The 27,257-nt window shown below is 39.3% G+C and overlaps 2 protein-coding genes and 1 long non-coding RNA gene across 5 annotated transcripts; 1 reads left to right on the forward strand and 2 right to left on the reverse strand.

The window, feature by feature from the left end:
- Positions 1–6,526: 6,526 nt before the first annotated feature.
- On the reverse strand, positions 6,527–10,401 carry LOC112257095. Its single transcript, XR_002954507.2, has 2 exons — positions 7,533–10,401; positions 6,527–7,099 (listed from the first exon to the last, which is right to left on the reverse strand). It is a non-coding gene; the product is annotated as an uncharacterized LOC112257095 (long non-coding RNA).
- A 2,156-nt stretch (positions 10,402–12,557) lies between these two features.
- Positions 12,558–14,771, forward strand: LOC112256308 (transcription factor LBX2-like). The gene is made up of 2 exons (XM_024429465.2): positions 12,558–13,376; positions 14,072–14,771. Exons 1-2 carry the CDS (start codon positions 13,052–13,054, stop codon positions 14,512–14,514), a joined length of 768 nt encoding a protein of 255 aa, XP_024285233.1. The 5' UTR covers positions 12,558–13,051; the 3' UTR covers positions 14,515–14,771.
- Positions 14,772–21,614: 6,843 nt separating this feature from the next.
- LOC112256307 (polycomb group RING finger protein 1) lies at positions 21,615–26,982 on the reverse strand. 3 transcript variants are annotated; one of them, XM_042325648.1, is made up of 9 exons: positions 26,751–26,982; positions 25,717–25,825; positions 24,758–24,910; positions 24,439–24,510; positions 24,214–24,319; positions 23,113–23,158; positions 22,731–22,814; positions 22,331–22,411; positions 21,615–21,787 (listed from the first exon to the last, which is right to left on the reverse strand). In XM_042325648.1, exons 1-9 carry the CDS (start codon positions 26,835–26,837, stop codon positions 21,737–21,739), a joined length of 789 nt encoding a protein of 262 aa, XP_042181582.1. In that variant the 5' UTR covers positions 26,838–26,982; the 3' UTR covers positions 21,615–21,736. The 3 variants fall into 3 exon arrangements, with proteins under 3 accessions (XP_042181582.1, XP_042181581.1, XP_024285231.1); XM_042325647.1 differs by having other exon boundaries at positions 21,616–21,787; positions 22,731–22,817; positions 26,751–26,976; XM_024429463.2 differs by having other exon boundaries at positions 21,618–21,787; positions 22,731–22,817; positions 25,717–25,822; positions 26,751–26,968.
- Between the last annotated feature and the right edge of the window lie 275 nt (positions 26,983–27,257).

Here is a 27,257-nt window from a genome sequence, read left to right on the forward strand (position 1 = left end):
AGATTCTAACTTGTAGCTAGACTCTTACCTGTATACATGGATGAACACTTCACGGCAGACTGGAATCATTTAACTTTGTTTTGTTTATATCTACATCTTGTTTGGCCAGCGTTGTGTCAAGTCACTCCGGTTCACACTGACCGGAGAATGTGCAGGTTTCACTTTTTCCAACTGATCTGTCGATAGCACCTGCTAAATTCAGGGCATCAATGTTGTTAAAAAAGTAGCAAAACTGTTGTAGTTCTCGATAGCTAATGTTATATCTTTCAAAAACGGCATGGTAAAAATACTGGCAACACATACTGAACAGCTCACGTTACAGACAGAAACAAAGTACATGACAGACCAACCCAAACTCATCTCCTGGCATGTCCAGCCCACCCATTATCTCAGCCAATCATGGTTAGCGGGAAGGTTCCTGGCTTTTTCCGTGGCTAAACCAACTAGGCTCGTAATTAACCATTTTATTCGTATTTATGGATGGAATACAAGTTTGTTATTAAGGCACATGAAAGTTCACATGCTCCAGGAGGCATTTTTGCCCCACCCCGAAAAAAACAACTTTTGACAAATACAGCTCCTGTGAGTTGTGCTACATATGCCTAGTTTCCTGAAATTAGTCACATATTGTATGTTAAAAAAAGAATGGGGGTCAAACATAATTTTATACTAATACAATTGCTCAGAGAAAGATTTTGTTAAGCAAGTAATATTGTTTTTCTCTCTAAAAGGTAAGGGTCAAAATGATTGACACCCCTGTTTTCAATACCTCGCCTTGCGAGGATAACGGCACTGAGTGTAACGGCTGTCGTGGGAAGAAGGTGAGGACCAAAGCGCAGCGTGGTAAGTGTTCATCTTATTTAATGAAAAAACTGAACACTGAATAACAAACAACAAAGTGCAGACACACAGACTGAAAATAACCACCCACAAAACACAATGGAAAACGGGCTACCTAAATATGGTTCTCAATCAGGGACAACGATTGACAGCTGCCTCTGATTGAGAACCATATCAGGCCAAACATAGAAATAGAAAATCATAGGCAAACTAACATAGACAACCCACCCAACTCACGCCCTGACCATACTAAAACAAAAGACAAAACAAAGGAACTAAGGACAGAACGTGACACTGAGACGTTTCTAAATAGTTTTGTGACAAAGGAGATCACATTGGGGAAGGATCTTAGATCATTCCTCCGTACAGAACCTTTTCAGATCCTTGATATCCTACGTCTTCACTAATGGTGAGCTCTATTTTCGTGTCAAATGACCATAGCACCGGTTGTAAGTGCCAATGCCGTTTATGAAACTCCAGGCGGTGCTACAGTCAGATGACATGAAAATAGAGCTCTTTGGTCATGCACACCAGTGGTGGGTTTGGTGTTGAAAAACAGAAGCATATGCAGAAAAGTATTCTATAGCAATAAGAGCAATGTCATTTGTTCTGTTATTTAAAGGGATGAATCAAAGCGAATGGAACTTTCTGGAACCTTATCATTGGGGCTCTTTGCCATACCATTTTTTTATACCTCTGTTACTGAAAATACTGATTACGTCCTCTTAGACATTTAAAACCACAAAGTTGTACCTCATACCTACTGTGAATATGGTAGTGCATGTTTGATGTTATGGGGATATTTTGCTTCCACTGGTCCTGTGGCCCTTGTTAAGGTTAACAGCATCATGAAATTTACAAAGTACCAGGACATTTTAGCCAAAAACCTGGTTGCCTCTGCCAGGAGGCTGAGACAAAGGCCATAAGTAGATCTTCCAGCAAGACAATAACCCCAAGCACACATTAAAACCCATAAAGAAATAGTTAGTTGACCACAAAATCAACATTTTGCAATGGCCATCTGTCTCCGGACCCCATTGAAAACCTGTGGTTTGAATTGAATAAGGCAGTTCATAAGTTCAGACGAAGGATATCAAGGATCTGGAGAGATTCTGTATGAATGAATGGTCTAAGATCCCTCCCAATGTGTTCTTCAATATCATAAAAGATTTTAGAAAAGGGCTCAGTGTCATTATCCTCGCAAGGATAGGGCGCTGGAGTACTGAAAACAGGGGTGTCAATCATTTTTACCCCATATTTTAAAGATTTTTTTTTTCAAACTTGTTCAACTAAATCTCTCTGAGCAATTGTATTAGTATAAAATGTCATATTTTTCCAATTATTTTAGCATGCAATTTATCTCAGTATTTGTATTATTTATTTTTTGCTCATCTTTATCAAGGGTGCCAATAATTCTGCACCCCATTGTATATACACAAATACAACCACACACACAAATCTCTGGTTAAACCCTTTGGATAATCTGTCCTCCAATACTTACACAGGAACAGAAATAATCCTACTAATTAGTTGTTTTAAGAAATGTAACTCCTGTAATATCCAAAGAATATATAAATCTCATACTGTATTGGTCGGTTAGATACCAGGTCAAATATAAGAGCTAAATGACTACTTTACTATAAGGTTTCACTCTGATGATCCCCCTAGGCTGAGTGCCTTGAGGAAATTGCCTTGTGCAAAGAGGAAAAACAAATCATTTGAATACATCCTCCGCTGCCCTAATGCCCATCTCAGAGTTGTCACTTAGGGCAGGGATAGATGGGGCGCATTGTGGCTCTGACAGGGCTGGCTTTTGTAGGTGATGAATGGGACCGTCAGACGCGTTGACAGCTCTGTGTTCAATACATGTGGATACAATACTGGCTGCATCCCTTGACAAGCTGATGGGCTTTTGTCCTGATAATCTACATTGCGTGTATTCTCTCAGCCTCCTTATGGTGAGTGTGGTCACTGACGGGTATATCACAGCCCTTGAGTACAGAGTGTCAAGATTTGGAAGTAAAAACGGGCTGTGCTGTGACAGTTTGTGATTTCTGTCCAGAACTCTAAATACTGTCTGACTTAGAAAAATAGGACAACACTGCCACAATGTTTTCACCTACCTTTACTTTTACAAGACAAACCCGATTGTATATAAATTGTTTGCAATTAAAAGTTGTTCTGCCTGCAGACTTGGATGCTGCTTTGGTTTCATTGGCACCCTGCATAACAAGTAAAAATCGAGTGGAAACAACTAGGCTTGGCTGCAGACCCAATCAAGGATAAGGACCCTTTTACACTGTCATGTTTGTAAAAAATGTGTTTCCTTATTTCAACTCAGGAGAATGAAACATTTAGGAAAAGACATATGCACAACTTATGTTGACTAGTGATGAGTTGGCTGGACGCTCACTAGTAATACTAGTTATGAGTGAGGATGAAAGATAATTTAGTATGACACAAGCTGAAAGAAACAAGGAGAATCATATACATGTTTGGCAGAGTAAGGATTCTAAATAAAGATTCCAGAGTTGCAAACTAAATAAACATCCATCTTTAAAACATTCAGGTAAAGTAATAATGTCAGTCTTGTGGTAAAAGTGTAGCCACTACACTTGTAGGTAGTCTATCTAGTGTACATTGGGGAGAAATCCATGACTAGTAATATTAATAAATATTCATATATTGTATAAATGCTACAAAAAACGTAAATACACAATAATCACGCTCCAAATAATCACATTTCCAAATACCACAATCCAGTCTAGCGGTTCATCATTAGCCATAGCTTTTACTGTGATCCCAAATATTTGAACAAGTATCCTCCTCATTGTTGATTGCTTAACTGCATGGGAATTTACAATTCTCTTGTGCACTGTCGTCTTTTTATATTTATCTTTTCTCTCCTCCAAAATAACTTACAGTGTCCAGGAAATTTGAACAAAACAGCGCAAGGAGAAAATACCACTGGGTTAGGGAGGGCTGTCAGCAAAACTAATTAGAAACCTAGACTTTCCACTAGAACATATTTCTATGTTTGTTACCTGGAACAGGGCAAAGCTTGGACTGAAGGCTATTTTGGGCCCAAGGACCGGTCTCTCGCCCGTGGGAAGACATGCACAGCGTCCTCTGGGGAATCGTTTCTTATGATTTGGACTGAGTGTGAGCTTATTTCTAATATTTATGATCCCCGGCAACAGAGTAAGTTATGAGGAGCTTGGGCCAAGACCTTCCTCAGTATTTTCACTCCCTTATTATTTATGTTGCCCAACATCTCTTTTCCCATCTCTTTCTTTCCTGGTCTTCCTTTCCATTTTAGATGGAGCAGGAGTAGAAGAAAAGACAAAAGGGGAGTTTGTTCATGTTCAAAAATGAGAAGCAAACATTGATGTGAAAGCCAGTTAGTCTTGGCTGTGATATACAGTGTAAGTAGGTTTATGCGGTGGCATTGTTAACATAACCTCATACACATGCCTTTTATTTTGAAAACTGGAATTATCAATCGGGCATTTTTACAGAATCCAAAACTATTCTACCTTGTGCTCCTGTTCTGGGGTTAAACCAGCGTTGTTATTAATAGGTCATTTCCAGTAATGAATTTGCACACATGGAGAAAACACCCCCATTGACTTCCCAGTGGCTCATAGCGCATTATCTCTTAGCTTTAAATGATGTTTAAAGGCTCTAGCAGGTTGTTTTTCACTTATGTTGATGCATCACTCTAGGTGGCATATTAGCCCTCTGGTGTCCTGTGTTACATTACGCCTGGCCAGGTAGGCTGCAGAGTAACCCTTTGTTTTGGATGAAGACACTTAGTAGGGCTCAGTCACATAAGGTAAAATGAAAGATGTTTCACTGTCCACGGAAGATGACTTCCCAGCATTGAATGTGTTTTTTTGTCATTCTTTCGGAGAGCTAGCCTTAAGCATCTCTCTCCACGGAAGATGACTTACTTCCCAGCTAGCCTAAACCGAAAGCCAGGAGGTATTACAGTTTTTCCTCACTCAAATTGCATTGGATGGGATACTTTGAGCAGCTGGACTAATGTCTTACATTGACCTTTGACCTCTTTCAGCATTGTCATCTTTAATGACTGATCTCATATGATCCATATGTTTATCAAGAGGAGTTTATTGACATCATTTCAAAGTCACAGTCTTGCTATAACAGGTTATAAATGGCACTGTATGCGTATGTGATAATAATGCTGGAGGAAGAGTATACCGTGCTTAATATTTGGACCACATCAGTGTGCGTGCACGTTCACATATGTACAAGTCTATGAGATAAGTCTTGGGAAAGTTCAAGTATCAACGCTGGATATGTACTTATCCTAAATATTGTTTGACCTTCCCAGCGCCTGGCCATTACTCTCCTCCGAGTCATTCTCGCAGATGGATTTTTCGTTGCATTAATCCCCCAGATCAGGTGGGTTTTGTCAAAGTGTTAAACTTAAATACTTTGGGTCATTTATCTTTACGGCCAAACCCGGGGTCTGTCAGCGGCCAGACGAGCTATTTCCTCATTTGGTTTGGGAGCAAAGTGGCGCAGGAGAAAGCCGGGAGACGGCAGGGGCTGCTCACGGCTTAATGAAATCCTGATGTGAGGAGGGGGGAGAGCTGCTTTAGGTCGTGGCGCCACACCATCTCAAGAAACTCTACCTCTCTGGAGAGGTGGCTTCAGTTATTCATTTTTTTCTCTCTCCCTTTTCGAGAACTACGACACTCTGCTCATAAAACATTGCACCGATGCGCCCTCATTACCTCAAAACGTGCATTGGGACCTGCTAGGTGTCCAAGTGGCCGTGGATAGAATTGCAAGTGATTCATTTGTTGACGACTCCCATGGTACTGTGTAGCCTACTCACGAAAGCATTCATCTTCATTCACAAAGATATGAACTGCGCCACTGATTATGAGTCCTAGTTCAGTCCAAATTCATTCTCATCGAACAAAAATAACAGATGTCACTGAAATGTACACACATTGTTGTTTGGTTTTGTCTAGTTAGTGTGTGTTAGTATAGTCATGGAACTACGGAAGATTTTCATGTGAGCTTTCATTCAAATGTTCGTATTGAGTGACTTTCTGGATTATTGTTTTAAGAGTGACTTTCTGGCTGTTTATTTGTATTCATAGTTCCATGGGTCATAAATCTCTAAGTAGTAATACTACACAGCATAAATCATTATCACAACTGGCTTCAACGTTTCCCTGTCCTTCTAGTTTTCTTTTCACATTTTTTTTTTTACATAATGACTTCTAACAGCTATGAATTTATATATATATATATATATATATATATATATATATAGTATGTGATGTTATTCTTTGTTCAATATTCCTTTGTCATGAATATTTGAGTCAGCCTAACCTTATCCTTTAACAACTTTGGGTTTTGGGCTCATAACCCAAACTTTAATCCTAACCATAAACCTTGAAATTCTTGAAAATGTAGATTTTTGCCAAAACAGTAAAACCTCAATATGTGGCTTTTTTTTTACTAAACATCATTATGTGACCCTTTGTCCATGAGCTCTGGTAGTCTTTATTTTAGCATGGGGTCAATTGACCAATCTGAACTCTTTGAGTTATGAGTCTGCTCCTGTGCTGAGGTTGTGAGCATTGCTCAGTGTATTCATAAAGCTTTCTAGTGTGAAATAGGCACATAACACACTACACAGTGGCACATCTGCTTCATCTTTAATATGTTTCCATTTTACATTTAAGTCCCTCTTATCCAGAGCAACTGACAATCAGGGCAGTCAACATGGGGTTAATAACATCCAATTTGTGAATGACATTGATACACAGCTTTAATCGCCAGTGAATATAATAACTAATGATGAACTCCAAAGATCCCTCTGTTATAAGAGTTTTTTCATTGAACCTAGTTCAGTATATCAATGTTTTTATTTATTGGCCAATTGGAAATGATCATTACGGACAACATGCAGAATTAGTTGTGTACATTATCCATACAGCATATACACCGTTGATATTGCTTTCCAAGAGCAATATTGTACATGAGAAAGCAAAACCTTGAAAATGGAATCAGACTATGGTTGTTCACCCCACATTTAACCAATAATAAAGGGGCTTTGGCTCAACCGCCGCATATTTTCTCATCAGTCGGCATCCGTTTGGGAGGGGGCGACAGTGTGGTTCCTCCCTTTGATCTGTCCCACTTCTCTTTGTCTGTATGGGTCTACTGATGCCATGTTCACAGGCAAACATCCATCGTGTGTGTGTCTGTATGTCTGTAATTGAAAAACAAAGTAATCTGTAATTGTGAGGACCATATGTTACAGTGTATAGTGAATAATGAAATGGGGTCAATGTCCATACTCCACATTAGATTTCAGTGATTCCACGTGTAGTTAATCGATACATAAATAAATTTAAAAAAATACTATTCGCAGGTGTCCGAAAACCAGGAAGGAAAGAACAACCATAGTATAAGCTATGGATGTATTCAACATAAAAAAATATTTAAAAAACATGTAATGTATTTACAATATAATTGTATAATAATAATAATAATAATAATAATAATAATAATAGACTAGGCCTATACTCAACTACTTACAAAATAATGGTTAATTCATTTAAAAGTGTTAGGGGTTAGTACATTTAGCTCACTCTTCTCTATCAGTCGTGTTTGACATTACAGTTCGTTTAAAAGGTGCTTACATTGTTTCTGATAATTACAGGCTAATGAAGCCTATTATTGCCCACGATGCAGAAACATGTGCTAGTGCGCTGTAATCCTCGTTTAGCCCTTCTGACCGGGCACTTGGCCGCCTCCGTCCCTCTTTATGATCTTAAAATGGACCCCAATGGAGCATTAGATGTCGAACAACACCGCTCCCGGGGGGGTTTCAAGCTCTGACCTGCAAGAGAAAATGAACTGTGCAGAGGTGACAGAGTGCGAAGCCGTTTGGCCCTGCGCGTTTGGGGCTCCGCGGTACCCTGTTGGGAATCTAAACATTTGTCAACCCAGTGGCGGACGGGAGAAAAAAAAAAACAGGTACTAAACACGGTGGAATATTACACTGTCTAATGCAATGCGGGATGTAAAAGCCTTAGCACTTTAAGGCCGACGTGTAGGCTAGGCTACGATTGCTGTTATGTTAGTGATGCTTGCGAGAGGGGATTGAACCCGGCGTTACTGGTCTTCTCTCCATCCCTATATGCCTCAAACCCACTCACTCAAACACGCTTACAGTGAGAATAGACGAAGAATGTCTTATCTCCAAGATTGCGCATGCACATAACCTGTCATGTACGCGCGCGCGCACAAGCCCCTTTCTCACTCCCAGTTTTCACAAACACGCACACCGCAGGGGATTATTTAAGTGCTCACTCACTTTCTCTCCTATTCAGAGGTGATGAAGTACGATTATGATGCGTTGTGTACTAGGCTTACCCTTGATTATTGTTAGAACACACGAGCAACTCAAAGCTTAGGCTACATTTACCCAGACGATTGACTGCATTGTTTTCTTGAAAAGGCAGTGGTGCTTGAAATGATCGCTTCGTTCAATAAAGCTTGTGTAACCTATTTCTGGCAGTGGAGAGAAAATAGGGGAAGTCAATAATGATAGATTACATTGCGTACTACCATTTTGAGGGAAATCGGCTACAGTTATGCAATTTCCTCTCTTCTCAGGTTTGTCAAGGAATGTCGTAATCGTGATTCCAGTAGTGACCGAACGTTGTGAATGACTGAACTATTAGTAGTAGGCCTACCATTATTTTTCATGTTGACAATAGTACATTAATATTATTTATTTACAGTTTACAATATTGGTAATTTATTGTTATGCTTATAAAATAATGATTGGATGGGGAGATGAAATCCCACAATATCCTGACCATTACAGGCAGTTAACCCACTGTTCCTAGGCCGTCATTGAAAATAAGAATTTGTTCTTAACCGACTTGCCTAGTTAAATAAATATTTCGTCTTTATTATTGCTTCATTGTTTTCTGATGCCAACTCAGCAAGCCATCTCTCTTTCCCTGTAAGCATGTATCACTCATACGTGTAACCTTCTATATTGCGCCCACGTTAAGTGTGTGTTCCTGTATCATGTTATATTTACGTTGTTAGTACAGCTGTTTTGTTTTGCAACAGGATTCAGTAAAGAACATGGAAAGAGTGACGAATAAATATAATACGCCTAGCTACCTGAATGACATCCAAATTTGTCACTCAACAGTTGTATTGCATTGGGCGACCCAAGTTTCACTATATTGTAAAGCCAAATGATATTGGTGATGAGATATACATCTCAAATAGTTTGTTTGAAAGCATGGACAGAGACTAACAGAGAGAAAAATGTAAATGGACAAATCAATTCACCTGCATAATTTATGCTTATTTTACGATTTGTTGGAACAAGGCCCGTGTTTCTCCAGTTTAAGTTTATTGAAGTACCAGGTCAGGGTACTTTATTTTCTCGAACATCTGCAAAGCATCACAAAAAAAAACTACAGTGGAGCCTAACGAATCAGAAAATCAACATTCAAAACCAACTGTTTATGTCCGCAGTTATTCCAAAGACCAGTTGGCGATGATATTTTGATAGTCTGAATACGGCTTTCCAATAGCCAGCCCCAACAAATCTTCACTGTAGGCCCTACAAGGAAAATTGAGTGGCCATGAGCAGCAATATGTGACGTATAGGGGACCGGCTCCGGGGAAGGGGAGTGACGAGATCGAGCTATGCCTAATATAAAACGCAACTCCCCTAAGATTCGATGATTTATGATGTCAGGTGTTCTGTTTCTAATTAACGGTTAAATTAAGTCAAAGAAAACCTTTCGAATTAGCACTGCTCCGGTAAAGACCGTAAAGACCATCGGAAACAAGTTTGGAAAAGAGATATCGGTGGACTTCTCTTTAGAACTATTAAAGCTTGCTGCATTTGAGGGAAATATAACACCCCATTCTTTCCGTCCTTCCATGGCTCGTTGGCCCTCCGCTGTGTTCTTGCTGGGCATAGAGTGCAACTATCTCTTTTTGAAAGAAGCCTGATATTAACACAGCAACGTTACATTATGTATTTTTCCTGCATAGGCGTACACCCTGAATTGTCTGTTAGTACAAAATTAACTATTTAAAATCGAGACGACATAGCCTAATAGTTGACACATCGGTAAGCATGGTTGGGTTGGTTCGTCTCCATTTCCAAGTTATCCTGTAAATGTAAGCATATCTAAGGTTATACTGCAATTGTAAAAAAAAAAAAATGTTTTAAAGATTTTCCACTTCGACATAAAATATCATAGCATGTGAAGACGAACTCGATATCGCTGCAACCAAATAGAAACGTTTAAAAATGTTAAATTGTTGATCAGTGACAAGATATTGCTTTATAGTTATCAGGCTGTAATTGTTTTGTTATTAAAGAAATTCGATGGGTGGCCTAAGCCTAGGTCTATGTAGGCTTAACTGAGAATGATTTGAGCTCGGCTATATCCTTCAAATAAGGAGATGAAGCAACACATTGTTAGTGTGATAGGCCTACTGATTATGTGTTTTTGAACGAGGAAAATTAACGAAGGCCTAAATTAACGCAGGTGGGGGGGGTGACTCTCTACCTCATGATATTTGCAGCTAAAACCACTCTGTAATTGTATAATGTTGGTTGGATTCAATTGAGCTCTTCAAGTGAAGTATCCCTTGTTTAACAAGAACACATCCCTAACAATATTGCTGAATGACACGCAAGACGGCGGGTTTCCACCTAAGCTAATAGAATCTCGTGCAGTTGTATAACTCGAATGTTATTTGGCCTGGTTTCGTCCCCACACGAATGTCACCATATGGTGATAGCACGAACAGTACGATGTTTCTGCAAAGGCTCGATTCACTGTTAATGGTTCATGTAAGAAATGCATTTACCATTTCAATCGATTATTTATAAAACTACTAAATAACAGCGACATTGGCTATTATCAATATACTTCGGGTTTGAAATAGATATTAATTGATTTTGTTGACACGCGCCGTGAGGGATGTGGGAATAAGTTCAGAATTGCCACCTCTGGTTTGTAAATCTGTCTATCACGCTGCAGAGAGCACGGTGTTAATGTGCTGAATAAAATACCATAACAATAAAAATAATTCTCCAACAGTTTGTAAACATGCCAGTGGAATTTATTTTTATTAGAAAAAATAATTGGGAAAAGCAATGTATATGTATGGGGATGTATATATGGGGATATTGTCCTTTCATGCAAAATGTGTCCCTTTTTGGAATTAATAGGCTAAAATGCTACATTTTTGGATAGTCTGTGTGCGCCATAAATAATGAAAGTTTACATAAAAATATAATACACATTTTCTCAATATATTTTAATAAAGGAAAATACAAATAACATTTCGCTATAGGCCTAAGCATAAAGACACAATTCCTGTTAAACACATTACTTATTTGTAATTGCAATAGGCTATTATTGAAACCATTAGCATACAACATCATACTTCAGATGAATAGTATAGGCTATAGGCTGCATAAAACAATTTTCGAAGATTATCGTTAAACCTATGAAAAATATTTAACGAACTATTAACGCATGCATATTCTAGGTCTGCCATACTTGTTAGTGTAAAATTCTGAAGTCATTCTGCTCAATGGATAAACAACACACAACCTACCTGCTCCTCGTTGCTGTCGAACTTACCCCTTTTCATTCTATGATCTACCCTCTTACATGGTATAGTCCTTGCATCATCAGAATTTTTATTCACATCATTAACGAAGGAGAGAGAATGAGAGCGTGACAACTCTTGTGTCCCGTCTCTTTACCTGCGAGCTCAACAGATCAAAGTATTGTCACGCGTCATATTTATCAGCATGGTATTCTATGACATTTTATGGCGCATTATAGTGTAATTCGACACTGTCCTAAAATTCACTATTTATCTCCTAATCATCCACAGGTTGTCTCATTAGACTCCTATACGGCTAGAATAGATAATAGTATAACTACTTAAACATAATAATCACCGATAACTGATGGGCAAAAAAAGGTTAAAGGTTAAGGTTTTTCTTGAAGCCGTTCCTCTCCCAAAAGATCCAAAACGTATAAAGCCTATAACCTCACGACAGGAAGGATAACACGTCTATGCTTTGTGCTTGAAACTTAATGAGCATGCTAACATGGAATGTTAATTATGCTGCTTACTTTTGTACAATTCTAGATAACAGTTTGTTAATCAGACAATGCACTCAAAACATAATAATAACACATTAGTAGCCGAATAATAATGCACATTTGTCACATCACAAAATGGCATATTATTTGGGTTAGGCCTACCTACTATATTGCTTGATTTTCTGCAGGGGGGTCTAAATTAGGCTAATTATGCAGTGAGCAGAGTTTAATGTACCCTGGTCAATCTTGTGGTTACTTGCACTTATACACCTAACCCTTTTGTCTCCGGATCATAAGTGCTTTCAAATCTCGTATAATTTTTTATGATTAAGCTACAAATGGTTGCAATACTTAAACTTTTTTTAAATGGTCAATTAGACGTGCTGTGTACTATAAAAATAAACTATTATTCACAAGAATGCTTGTGGCATTGTTTAATGAGCATCAACTCCCATCCCAGAGAAATACACTGGGAACATGTTGCCTGTGGGAAGGGGGAGGGGGAGCGGCAGATGCATAAACATTTCAAGCCATCACCCTCTCCTCAAACATCCCCAACGCTGGGGCGACACTCCTCCTATTCCCGCGTCCAATTAGTTATTTTGGTCTGGCCCTTTAAGACGCAGCAGCGGGTCAGCAAGTAGTGTAGTGTTTCTCTAATTGAACTTCGCCCAATCAACAATAACTAGTTAGCAGTTGCTTTCTTTTTCTTGTTCCTTGAGACAGCTTATTCCTCGCAGGAATCGCCCCCAGCCACTACCCGTTATACTTTCTAAAGATCTTAATGGAACTTCGCAGAGGAACTTTCTCTCTCTGGAAGGGAATACAATTCGGTTGCCTGTGAAACTGCAGCCTACGCCCGAAGCATGGTTATTTTGGAGAAAACATTTCAGACAAGTGAAGTTGCAAGATTCGACTGAAAGTGATTAAAAAAAAGTGGGTTGTGAAGAAGCTTCGAATCGAAGGAAACACTCGTGGACGTTTAAACTAGCATTTGAATGAAATAACCAGCCTTTGTCAGCAGTAATTCCATTGGACTGCCGATGACCTCCAGTAAAGACATGAAGGCAGGCTCCGTGTTGCAGTCCAGCAGCGAGGAGAGGAGACGGGGTCCTTTGGACCAGCTTCCACCCCCGGCCAACTCCAACAAGCCACTGACGCCGTTCAGTATCGAGGATATTCTAAACAAACCCTCGGTGAAGAAATCAGTTGCTAATCTCTGTCCACCGAGAGTTATTGAAAAAGTGTCCGGCTCAAACGCAGCAAGGAACGGTATTACCACTCCTTCTTCGCCGTTATGCGCTCTGGAGGAACTAGCCAGCAAAACATTTAAAGGTCTGGAAGTCAGCGTTATACAAGCAGCTGAAGGTAAGGATTTCAATAGACATGACGTTTTAATATTTACATGTACAGATTAAGTTAGTGATTTTATTAATCAAATATGCATAATCTCTAATAGCTATTGTTGATAGCCTATTGGTTGTGTGAACTGTTGTCAAACTTGCGTTTTTTAAAAGGCATTGCAATAGACTGTCTCAAGCCATTGCTAAGCCTAAATTCCCCAAACAATCATGCCTGTGCGATGTAATCTATCCTTGGCTATTATTTCACCATTTGAGTTTATTTGTTAGATACTAAACACCAGTATAAGGAAACCTGCGATTTATTTGGGTGGCAAAGCAGGCCTCTAAACCGACATTTGCTATTGTGCTTCCTGGTGTATCATTAAATTAAGTTGCAACATTTTATAGGCTGTTTGATTTAGTATAATTATTTTTTATTTAGATCCTGATATTGACAGCCATGTTAATCCTAATGATGCATGGGCAATGTAAAACATAAATGTCATTAATTTCATATGGCTCTATGGAATGCTGCCCACAAGTTATTACCAAACCATACCCATCACCACAATTGGCCATTCACAAAAATAGTTTGCATCTGTAACCCTTTAAAAAAAAGCCTCAATAACAAAGCTGCTAATCATGGCACACTTGAGGACGTTTGTAGACATGTTGTTCTGATATTGTTTTGGAGAGTGACTGTATTTTGGTTCCCTAAAGGTCGTGAGCATGTGAACGCCTTTGGACAGAGGCAGACCTCAAAAAAGAGGAGAAAGTCCCGGACAGCTTTCACCAACCATCAGATATATGAACTCGAGAAGCGCTTTTTGTACCAGAAATACCTGTCCCCGGCCGACCGAGACCAGATAGCTCAGCAACTGGGGCTAACCAACGCTCAGGTCATCACCTGGTTTCAGAACAGACGGGCCAAGCTCAAGAGAGACTTGGAAGAGATGAAAGCGGACGTGGAGTCGCTCAAGAAAATACCACCACAAACCCTGCAAAAGCTAGTCACCATGGAAGAAGACATTGACGACCAGCAAGGAAGCATCTCCCCGTCGTCACAAGGACACCGAGCATTTCCACAGTCCCCCTCTTCATCCAGAGATCAAACCACGGACGAATTCTCAGAGGAGGACGAAGAGATTGAGGTGGACGATTGACAGTAGGCCCATGTTTTAAGAAAGGGCATTTTTAACTTTTGCACGGATATTGACGGCGGGAGAAGTGAAACTAAAAAAAAGGAAAGTTTACTTTCTCCTCTTCTCCATTTTAATTTATTAATAGGACTGTAAAGTCTTCTGTTTCAATTTCACCAAATTATTTGAGGAATAGCCTACATCTTTATTTTAATTGGATATGAAAAATACTCAGTGTTTTGGTACAGGATCATGACTGCAAAATGTGTATGTACATTTAACGCTGGGGGTGGGGGGGGGGGGGGGGCAATTATTTAACTTTTCATCCACATTCAGCTGCTAAAGGACATATCAACCAAAAACTCGAATGTGCCCAAGGTTAGGCCCACGTCTTCTACAAAATGCCCAGAACTGGAAAAAAAAACTAAATGGGCTAGATTAAAATGGGTGTCTAGGATATGTATCGATCTTGATGTAGGCTATATTTCATTTAAAAAATAAATGCCAATAGCAGTCATGTAAAAATCCATTATCATTATCCAGTTGCAGACATATCGCCAAATTTTTTACATGCATAAATTAGGCTGTATATAAATTCAATAACTAAACATCATATGCCTAATTTTATTGTACCATTCTATTTAACCAGCATTATGTAAATAAAGGGTATGGTATTTCATGTTATCTGTGTCTCGATGTGGATCGGTTTAACCTACAATTTGTGATATAATACAATAAGGCAACAGTATCATGAACATTTATCTAGAACGCAATATTGTTTTACTTCTGGTAATATCAAAGTATTGGTTAGGCCTAGTACACCGGATTTGGATCTATGAATATCTTTCTGTTGACAGAAGGCCTACTCTACTGGTCGTTGGGCGTGAAGTGGCTCAATTAGCGGCAGTTAAACAAGTTCTTCATTTTTACTCCCTTAGCAGTTGTCACAAGATGGTAAGGACCAGGGGCTGCGTAAAAAAAGGTTGCGAGCACTCCACTGCCATATGGTTTCTGAATCGTCTAACACAAACTAGTCAACATGATTGATTAGGTTAACCCGTCTCACCGTACATAAAGTTTTCACTGAGCCGGCAGCAATAATGGGACGCATCTGCGCCTCTGAATAGCAATTTAGAAAAACGTCCATGAATAGCAATTGATTAGCATGGGGGTCCTAATGAATACATCTCAATAGGAGGCAGTGGAAATAGGAGGGTTGTTGTCTTTCTCCCCTGCATCCTTGTTGTTCCAACTGCAGTCTGCTTGAATAACTTTCGGTCCATATGTAACACTTGTAACCAGATGAAGGGGGCTTCTTCAGACAGGGAGAAGACGGAACGCCAGTGCGCACAATTGGTGTAATCGCTTGGAATCATTGGGGTTAAAGTCAACTCGATTTTTATAGGTGCATTGTGGAGCGGCTCTGCCAGAACTGGACAGATAGGCCAATAGTTTTTTTCTCGGCTTGGGTAAAGAAGTGTGACCCACAACGATGTAAGGCATCTGATCCACTGCTTGCCTCAAATGTTTACTCTTTTTTTGAAGGGAAAAGTATTTTGCGGTCTACATAAAAAATGTTGGATAAGCTTTAATACAAATCCATAAGTTTACATACGTGTGTATGTGGCCAATAAAACCAAGTATTCGTTTAGAAAATTATGAATATAGAGCATGTTATCACAACATTAGATTTGTCTACCCACGTTAAAAATCAACGACTTTCATTTGACGTTTTTCATACACAAAAATAGTACCACGAGCGGGCCGCTGGGAATTCTGCAATGCAATATTCTCTCAAACGAAATGGTATAAGGTTATGCAGTGTTTCTTGAGATAAAATATGTTACAAATGCTCAGGTGTGATATTTCATTAATCCTTTTATTTAATCAAACCTGTGTCTGTATCAAGCTTTTCAATAATACTAATATTAAATAACCATAGCAATACTTATTACTAGTATCGATGAACAGGCTATTTTGTGCTCAACTGGTCAAGGGCACTTTACATTGTGCCTCTAATACCTATGTATTAACATAGTTGTTACATTGGGAGGTACACTGTTAAAGTACTTAAGCTTACAACTGTTTTACCTGGTTGTGGCATGCACAATTTCAAGGATTTGCAAATAAACACTAATGGAGAGTAACAAATGAGTGATCTAAAATTGTAATTAAACAGAGGTGGTTTAGCCACATGAGTTTTTTTAGGCTTTAAAATCCAATGCAAGTAAGGGAGATTACCATCCCACGGCCCATGATGACTTTGGCACCAACACCACTGCGCTTGATGGTTAAAATTGATTCACAGATGCACAATTTATGTAGTAGGCTATGTATTTGTTGATATTGGTAGAGGTGGTGCTTTGTTATTTACGTGGAGATTGCTAACACTATATTTTTTACTTAAATTACTTTTAACTTTAAGAATTCGACACAAGTGGTAACTGTGATACCAAATACCAAATGCTTTGGTGAATCCAAAAAACAAACATTGTATCATTAGCATTTTCCCCCCATAATTTAAGTAAATAACTGGTCATTTCTTTAGCATACTGTACTAGTGGATATGTATTTCTTGACATGCAGTCTTAGTTATTACATGAAAATATGCCCTTTGTTATAATGCAGATACCCATCAGTTGGTTTAAAGCCCAAATATACTGTGCTACAAAAGATGACATGGAATATGGTGTCAACACAGGGCATGACTGAATAACATTGAGACTCTCAATGGCACATATCTCCCTGTATGATTGTTGAGTCAGACGGCAAAAGGTAAATCATTCAAAATTATTCTGTAGTCAAGCAACACCATAGCTCCACTAATAATGTCCCTCAAAGATTGCCTGTCAACCTAAAAGTAATGAATGAATCAAGTCTGCCACCTAGTGTTGCTTAGTGGGATGATATCACTTGCAATAGAGCACAACAGCTTGTCCTAAAAACTGGAAAGGAGTTACCTCTGGTTTGTTCAGCCATTCCTATGGGGGAAATTAAATGGGGAAATAATGGGGTTTTGGGATAAACGCCAAAAATAAGGTCTGAGGTTAACGCAGGCTTAGGAGATCTTGTGTTTTGTTCCATGAGATATCAGTCAGTTAAACATGACCTTTATGAATTATGAAGCCTTTTGTCTTTTAGCTTGTTTTGAGTACATAAATGTTTGAAAATTTCAAATTGACTTTAGATGAAGATTCTCAGAGCAAAACAAGATCTAAGCTTGTGTTTACTACAGACCACATTTTCACTGTTCACCCCCCCCAAAAAAAAAAACAATGTCCCCATAGGCTTTGACCAACGAGCCAGGCCGGTCAAAGGCCGGTTAGTGCCTACAAAAAGACACCATTACTATTGCTCTCTATGAAGGAAGAACATCAGGCATAAAAGTCTCACTGACAATCATTAAAACAAAAAGCTATCTAATAGGAGATTTGGTTATAGCTTTGAGTACAGTGCATTACTGATTTAACTCAGATGGGCTGAGTTAGGACTGATACCCAATGCTGGCATGGCTATTACAGATTTTGTTCATTAACTGTTCCTATCCAAACAAAACTTGTCAGCAAAAACTGTGAAGGGCCTAAAAAAAATAGCATCAAGAGGTATGTACAGCTAGGCCATCAAAGTATCACACTGCATGAAGGAGTACGGTATAGGTGCTTCCAAGAACACGATTTACAAGAATTTAGAGTTCTTCAGTGTTAGTTTTGCAATACACCCATTTGATCATTCCAGACTTGGCCCACTGAACTCAATTAAACTTACAGTTGAAGTCGGAAGTTTACACAAACTTAGGTTGGAGTCATTAAGAGTTGTTATTCAACCACTTCACAAATTTCTTGTTAAACTATAGTTTAGGCAAGTCGGTTAGGACATCTACTTTATGCATGACAAGTAAATTTTGCAACAATTGTTTAGAGATTATTTCACTTATAATTCACTGTATCACAATTCCAGTGGGTCAGAAGTTTACATACACTAAGTTCACTGTGCCTTTAAACAGCTTGGAAAACTCCAGAAAATTATGTCATGGCTTTAGAAGCTTATGACAGGCTAATTGACATAATTTGAGTCAATCGGAGGTGTACCTGTGGATGTATTTCAAGACCTACCTTCAAACTCAATGCCTCTTTGCTTGACATCATGGGGAAATCAAAAGAAATCAGCCAAGTCCTCAGAAAAACAATCGTAGACGTCCAAGTCTGGTTCATCCTTGGGAGCAATTTCCAAAGGCCTGAAGGTACCACGTTCATCTGTACAAACAATAGTACGCAAATCAATCCCAGAACAACAGCAAAGGACCTTGTGAAGATGCTGGAGGATAAAGGTAAAAAAGTATCTATATCCACAGTAAAGCAAGTCCTGTATCGACATAACCCGAAAGGCCCCTCAGCAAGGAAGACGCCACTGCTCATAAACCGCCATTAAAAAAAGCCAGACTACGGTTTGCAAATGCACATGGGGAAAAAGATCGTACTATTTAGAGAAATGTCCTCTGGTCTGATGAAACAAAAATAGAACTATTTGGCCATAATGACCATCGTTATGTTTGGAGGAAAAAGGGGGAGACATGCAATGCGAAAAATCACCATCCCAACCGTGAAGCACGGGGGTGGAGCATCATGTTGTGGGGGTGCTTTGCAGCAGGGGGGACTGGTGCACTTCACAATATAGATGACATCATGAGGGAGGAAAATGATGTGGATATATTGAAGCAACATCTCAAGACATCAGTCAGGAAGTTAGTTTCTTCGCAAATGGGTCTTCCAAATGGACAATGACCCCAAGCATACTTCCAAAGTTGTGGCAAAATGGCTTAAGGAGAACAAAATCAAGGTATTGGAGTGACCATCACAAAGCCCTGACCTCAATCCTATAGAAAATGTGTGGGCAGAACTGAAAAAGCATGTGCGAGCAAGGAGGCCTACAAACCTGACTCAGTTACACCAGCTCTGTCAGGTGGAATGGGCCAAAATTCACCCAACTTATTGTGGTAAGCTTGTGGAAGGCTACCCGAAACGTTTGACCCAGGTAAAACAATTTAAAGGCAATGCTACCGAATACTAATTGAGTGTTCTGACCCACTGGGAATGTGATGAAATAAATAAAAGCTGAAATAAATCCTTCTCTACTATTATTTCACATTCTTAAAATAAAGTGGTGATCCTAACTGACCTAAGACAGGGAATTTTTACTCGGATTAAATGTCAGGAATTGTGAAACTGAGTTTAAATGTATTTGGCTTAGGTGTATGTTAACTTCAACAGTATTTGTTATCAACTTATACAGTGCATTCGGGAAGTATTCAAAACCCTTGACTTTTTCCACATTTTGTTACGTTAACGGCTTATTCTAATTGCTTAAAATCACCCTCACACAACAATACCACATAATGACAAAGCAAAAACAGGTTTTTAGAAATATTTCCAAATTGAAATACATTTCCTGAATACTAATTTAAATACATTAGTATTCAGACTCTTTACTTAGCACTTTGAAGCACCTTTGGCAGCGATTACAGCCTCAAGTTTTCCTGGGTATGACACTACAAGCTTGGCACACCTGTATTTGTGGAGTTTCTCCCATTCTTCTCTGCAGATCCTCTCAAGCTCTGTCAGGTTGGAAGGGGAGCGTCGCTGCACAACTATTTCCAGGTCTGTAAGTCTGGCTCTGACTGGGCTACTCAAGGACATTCAGAAACTTGTTCCGAAACCACTCGTGCATTGTCTTGGCTGTGTGCTTGGGTTGTTGTCCTGTTGGAAGGTGAACCTTCGCCCCAGTCTGAGGTCCTGAGCAAGTTTTCATCAAGGATCCCTCTGTACTTGGCTCCGTTCATCTTTACCTCCATCCTGACTAGTCACCCAGTCCCTGCCGCTGAAAAACATCCCCACAGCATGATGCTGCCACAACCATACTTCATCATAGGGATGGTGCCAGGTTTCCTCCAGACGTGACGCTTCAACTTCAGGCCAGAGTTGGTTTCATCAGACCAGAGAATCTTGTTTGTCATGGTCTGAGAGTCTTTTAGTTACCTTTTTGGCAAGCTTCAAGTGGGCTATCATGTACCTTTTACTGAAGAGTGGTTTCTATGCCTTGCCACTCTACCATAAAGGCCTTATTGGTGGAGTGCTAGAGATAGGAGAACCTTCTAGAAGGACAACTATCTCCACAGAGGAACTCTAGAGCTCTGTCAGAGTGACCATCAGGTTCTTGGTCGCCTCCCTGACCAAGGCCCTTCTCAGCTGATTGCTCAGCTCTAGGAAGAGTCTTGGTGGTTCCAAACTTCCAATGAAGAATGATGGAGGCCACTGTGTTCTTGGGGACCTTGAATGCTGCAGACATGTTTTGGTACCCTTCCCCAGATCTGTGCCTCGACGCAATCCTGTCTCGGAGCTCCTCAGACAATTCCTTCGACCTCATGGCTTGGTTTTTGCACTGACATGCACTGTCAACTGTTGGGCCTTATATAGAGAGGTGTGTGCCTTTCCAAGTCATGTCCAATCAATTGAATTTACCACAAGTGGAGTCCAAGTTGTAGAAACATATCAAGGATGATCAATGGAAACAGGATGCACCGGAACTCAATTGTGTCTCAAAGCAACATGTCTGAATAGTTATGTAAATAAAGGTTATTTTGAATATATTTGCAAAAATGTCTAAACCTGTTTTTGCTTTGTCATTATGGGGTTGTGTGTAGATTGATGAGGGGGAAAAAAATATTGAATACATTTTAGAATAAGGCTGTAATGTAACAGTATGTGGAAAAAGTCAAGGGGCCTGAATACTTTCCAAATGCACTGTAGATTACAATTTTTGTACAGTTAATCTTCTGGCCTATAAAGCACTGTGTACATACTTCTGCTCCTCAAATTATATTCATTACTAAAGCATCAATGCTATTATGCTATGTTTTATCTTACATAACTACCAAGATTAGTAGCTTTTCAAAATGAATTGAGATATTACTGCTTGGTTCATTGATGGTTGCATCCATTCTTTCATTCCATTTTGATGTTGGCTTGATGGTTTCCCATAATTGAATACAGCTTCTGTTGTAAGTGCAGTGCAAATATCCAGAAATTATCATAAAGAACTCTGCACATTTGTCCACTATTTTCCACTATTTATTTTTAAGAAAATACAAAGAGGAAAATACACATATGTACACAAACACTATTAAAATATACTATATATTAAACAAAATATATACAGCTGCTGAGGTCATTAGAAAGGGGGGGGAAAAATCCTATCTTGTCCTTTTGTCCTTGATCGTGTAGTGAAGGACCAACGGCTGAGCCTGGAATAAAAATACCCAATTAATTACGACTAAATTGATCGCACATAAACATTAAATCAAACTAACACAATTCTGAAGAAACTCCCAAATCAATTATAACCCGATGACAAGATTTGAGGGATTTAAAAAAAAAGTTATTGCGTTAAGCATATTTGGATTTACTACGGAAAGCGTAGTGAGAAATGAATCAAGTGTCAGCATGATAATTTAAATATGCACTCTTGTATGTTTGTCATTATTACGTGAGATTATTTGTTCTCTTATCCCGCAAACACAAACTACTTGATTGAATAGGGCCTACAGTTTGCTAAGTAACAAAATAACTTATTGTGCTAGAGAATGTTTGAGTAAAATTGCCATAGATATTGCATAATTTGAAGTCACTACAGAAAATTGATATGGAATATTATTTCATTAAATCTGAGACAATCCTGTTCCTCCCACAGTAGGTTTTTTCTAAACGACTGTCCAAATGGGAAAAGCTGGTTCAAGTGTAAAGGAATTCAGTATGAAAATTGTTGGCTAAACTTGAGAGCACTGTACCTTGCCAAACCAGTGAGAGAGCCACAGCCGTTTCATGGTCATGTGATCTGGAAGGAACTCATTATTGAAAAACATCTGGACCTGTGGAGCAATGGAGACCACACATAGAGGACAAAACATAACTGGTCCTGGGTGAACTGTACAATGGCACTCAATTCTCTGAAACATTCACAAGCTGACACAAAATGTGCTAAACTTGTGTATAATATTCAAAGCACTCAGAAAATCTAATGTTGCAACTTTGTTCAGTTCTCTAACAGGCTAAAATATATATATTTTTTGGAATCATAGGATGTGGTTCCTGTGTTTGAGTGTTTACAAAAAGTGCACACTGCACATGGGGCTGAAATGGCTCACTTAAATGTGCTTAAAATGTAGTCTTGCTAGAGGGTAGACTGACCTGGTGCTTCTCCACATTCAGTCGATGACACAGCACTTTACGCAGGTGTCTCACCTCGGCTCGGACCGAGCAGCGCACAAACTTCTGCTGCAGAGACGAGGCAGAGAAACATTTCCACAACATTACTACAACTCTGATTCTGCTCTTCAACACACGTAAGAATCCAAATTATTACATAAATAAAGAGAAATACCAAAACATTTGAGGGCAATTCTAGTAAGGACTGACAGACACACTCAAATTAAACATAATTGCATCCGCAATTGACACTTAACAGAAGTATTGTTTATGGAGACCTCTGTTTTTCATCTCAATCCAAACAGAACACTACACATTAAACCAACAGAGACCTCTGGTGGTAGGGTGCAGGTCCATTACCCACCTGAAGAGTCAGTTTTGTCTTATCTTTTTTTCCAGACAGAGATAAACTGCAGGGATGAGAGAATACATGATTAAGCATAACACACACAGGGATTTTAAGGGGCATTTTGTAATAGAAACCCATCTGAATGCAACCAATGTGTAAGCTAAGGATTTTCTTTTAGGAGTGCCCACTGTCAATATGGAAGTGACAATGATTATTGAGCTATGCAAGGAGGAAGTATAATAGTCTACAAAGTGAACATTGGATCCTTGCGCAATGTCTCCCTCTGCTGCTCATCATTTTTTTAAATTAAACCTGTGCTACATTGGTCCGCTAATACAAGACTAGTAAAGGCCCTGAGAACTACTTTTGTGAGAGAAAAAATACAAACAAAAAACTCATTTTTCAGGGGGTGCACCCAAAATCCCATGGCTATGCTTGTCAATATGCTCGGTTTAAGTGTCACTTCATTTTCCCACTTGTTTGTGCCTCCATCCTTGCTACAGTAGCCAACCAGCTAGCGTGATTTGCACTAGTTTAACATTTAGCTGGCTACTTGACCAGACATTAGATTAGAGGAAGCAAGATTACTTTATCTAAATACTCCTCCTTGGTGGACTGTACATTTCTGTAAATTATTTTTATTTTATTAGGGAGATTTTAGGGAGATAAATCTAGCAAAATGTCATAAAATATATGAATACTTCTCCCCCTGTCATGGACAGGCCAGTACCAGTTCATGCAATGTTGCAAGTTTGTGTGTGTGAGCAGAGTGAGAGACAGACCGGCAGAAGAGAAGGGCAGAGTAAAGAGATGCAATTGAAAGACAACCTGAACCAATTTTCATGCAGAGCAAATGTGATTTTTAGAGGATATTTATTTTTCATTAGGATATATTCTTGGTTACCAATGTTTTTAAATTGTTGGCTTTTATGTATTTTTAAAATGGACAAAATATGTCAATTGCCAGCTAGAGGAAACACTGATTGGGGATATAGAACCAAAAGACTGAACTTCGACACTTATGTCTAACAGTGATAATCCACCACTTGAAATATAATTTGTTTACAGTCCAGTGGTCTGCGAATAGTTTTGTCAAGGCATGACACGAAAGCTTACCTTTGCCTCTCTAGACAAAGCGAGACCTGCTCGTCGTATCTGTAAAAGTGGGCCTTGGAATGGTCAAAGGTGGTGAAAGGTAATCCTGTAGCATCTGGTATGGAGTCTAGGGGTGACACACACAGATACCATTTCAAACTAATAACATATCATGACATTGGGGGAAAAGCTGTACATTCACAAAACGTGGAATTAGGTTGTTTTCTTTTCCCTGTAAAGGCTTACCTTCTCCAGAGGGTTGGACAACTCTCTCAAGCCCACGCGACTGATAGAATTCTTTAATTCGCTTGTCCTCACCTGTTTACAAAGAACAGAAAATAAAGGACGTTCACATACAAAAACCAACCCATGCTAAATGGCTAACAATGCAATGCTGCTTCCTCCTGAAGTTTAACTAACGCTGTTCCAATTAGGAGTTGAGAGCTATTTTCTCTCCAAAGTACACAGGATAAATAGCGACTGTTCTTTATTCGACTTGTGTAACAACAAAACCAATACTAAAGTACTATGTAACAAAAATGAGAACAAGTATTAGCCTACTTACTTTCTTGAAGTCCTGGAACCAGTTTGTAGACAATGTCTTGCATTACTCTATCCAATTTCAGGTTCAATAAAGGCTGTGTTTCGTGGATCTTTATGTTGCACATTGGACAATACTTGCTGGTTTGGAGGTATTTCACAATGCAACTTTTACAGACTGAAATAGAAGCAGAAGAGACATTAGCCATTAATGTTATTTAATAATAACATTAAAATGTACTATACAACTATGCATTCACAGGCAATAAGTAGGCTAGGACCAATGAGAGATATATATATATATATATACTTATACTAGATGACTGACATTGGGCGCTGTTATGAAGCCACTGCACCTCCATCTTGGCACTCCCTCACCATTGTAAAAAAAATATTTTGGATTCTATAGAAATGCAATTGTTAATGTTTACATTTATTATATTACAGACACCTTAATTAATCCATACTTACGTGAGCCATCCTTAAAGTATACTTTTTGTAAAGTTCTAATGTTACTGTCCCAACTACAACAAATAATACTTCACAGGATAGTTTGGGATTGGATACCATTTGTATGTCTCAGGGTCCAGTATGAACGATGTTAGAAGTAGTTGCGGTAACGGCTGGAAGTCTATGGGTATCTTTAGCGCAATGGCTGAGGCTAGGTAGCATTGGCATGCAAAAATACCTCCAACTTCCTTCATACTGGACACAGAGACATCAAAATGGTATCCACAAGTTCATTGGACTCTGGGGAAGTAAATAACATCCAGAAGTATCCCTTTAAATAAATGTAATCTTGTCCTTGAAACAATTAATGTAAATACTGTAGAATTCCATTCATTCCTATGCAGGACAACTTCTTCTGGAGAGTGCCAACAAGGCATCAGCAATCCAGGGTTTATACACATGTCTATAACAGTTTGCCCATTTCTCAGAGGGCAAGAAGCCAAAACATTGAAAACACAGGCTGGGCCCACTTACATGTATGCAGACACTCTGTAATAGTTGTGGCATCGATGAAGTATCCAGCACAGAGATAGCACACTATGTGCTCGTTCAGGTCTTTGATCTTCAACTTGACTTCCTCCTTCAACAATAATAACGTTGCTATTGAAATCTCGAGTAGAAAGTATACCTTCATTTTCTTGAATTATTTTCTGAGCAGCAACAATGTATTACATTAATGTCAAAAACGAGCTAGAATGTTTACATTCTAGAGAAGACAGGCTGATGAGTTCATTCGAATAACAATATGATGATTGCTCTTTTCCACAAGGTTGATATTTCTCACTTTGGGGATTTGTTTGTTTTGTTTCGCACTGTTAGTTCTTACTGAACTGTTGGAGCGAGAAACATAAGCATTTCGCTGGACCTGCGATAACATCTGCAAAATTTGTGTAGTATGTAACCAATACACACACACACACACAGGCAGGTTGGCGTGTCAGGTGGCTGCAACACTGTAGCAGAGTATCTATTATGCTAACGTAAGCTAACACAATGTCAATAATAACAGTGTAGAATCTATACATCTTTATTTGTAAGTTATCGCTAGCAACCCAGTACGCTACACATGGAATTGCAAATAAAGGACACAGGTAAGACAAATATGAGTCATTTTACAAGCAAGGTTCGATAAGTCCGTCACCAGAAGCTAGCTAGCCTAGTAAACACAATTAGCTAGCTACCTATAAACGAATTTCCATTTATCCAAAACGCAAATGCGTCTTTTAACTAATAATGTAGACAGTTACAGGTGTAAAACCGGGGAGTTAACGGTACACATTTGCACGAAGGACCTTGCAGTAACTGCCCAGAAAACACGGGTAGACTCTTCCACACACGCCTGCGCACACGTAGGCAGCTCTCTCTCCATCACTTTGGTGACAGGAGGAAGCGCTCGCATTGCTGCTTTTCCTCGTCGTAGTTATGTAGCTAGATTCAGCTCTATTTAACTTCAACCATTCTTACTGGTCTTGTCGCGTCTATAGAGTCCGAAACTAATTGCTACCTACCTCATTTCGTAAAGGGTCGAGCTTATATACGGACTGGAGTTGATTTCTTAGCCGCATAGCTATCGCCATTGGCCCTTGCTCCGCCATCTTTAAAAATGCTGCTTATTTCCGGGTGGAAGAGCATCAAAGATGGTGGATTAATGAAGATGTCCCACTCAGGCCGTTTACCACTGGGCGGCTTCCATTATGCTGAGCTGCAGAGCACCGGTCTATGGCCCATGACGAGAAAGGGCAAAAGCGGTGAGGGAGAAGCGCCCTTCTAAAATCGAACAGTAATCTGCTCCGCTCGGGCATATTGTCAATCAGGAAGCATGGTGGATAGTCCAGAAACAACATACATATCTTTTCATTGGAAATGCAAATAAAACGTTTTTTGCTTGGGAAAACACAGAATCCTTCTCATTACACAAGTGCTTAATTACGTCCAGGGACAGACTGGGACAAAGATTCAGCCCGGGGCATTAACATAGATAGTACACTATAGTGCAGTGTTCCTCAACTTTTACT

Source organism: Oncorhynchus tshawytscha, linkage group LG08 (genome assembly GCF_018296145.1).
Source record: "Oncorhynchus tshawytscha isolate Ot180627B linkage group LG08, Otsh_v2.0, whole genome shotgun sequence".
NCBI lineage: Eukaryota > Metazoa > Chordata > Actinopteri > Salmoniformes > Salmonidae > Oncorhynchus > Oncorhynchus tshawytscha.

What these genes read in the sequence shown, in the direction of transcription:
- LOC112256308 (XM_024429465.2), top strand. Translation starts at nt 13,052, where the DNA reads ATGACCTCCAGTAAAGACATGAAGGCAGGCTCCGTGTTGCAGTCCAGC. An exon ending in CGTTATACAAGCAGCTGAAG is followed by an intron (nt 13,377 to 14,071) that starts GTAAGGATTTCA and finishes GGTTCCCTAAAG; the next exon opens with GTCGTGAGCATGTGAACGCC.
- LOC112256307 (XM_042325647.1), bottom strand. Translation starts at nt 26,837, where the DNA reads ATGGCGGAGCAAGGGCCAATGGCGATAGCTATGCGGCTAAGAAATCAA. An exon ending in CTTTGTCTAGAGAGGCAAAG is followed by an intron (nt 23,159 to 24,213) that starts GTAAGCTTTCGT and finishes TCATCCCTGCAG; the next exon opens with TTTATCTCTGTCTGGAAAAA. An exon ending in AGACAAAACTGACTCTTCAG is followed by an intron (nt 22,818 to 23,112) that starts GTGGGTAATGGA and finishes TCGTCTCTGCAG; the next exon opens with CAGAAGTTTGTGCGCTGCTC.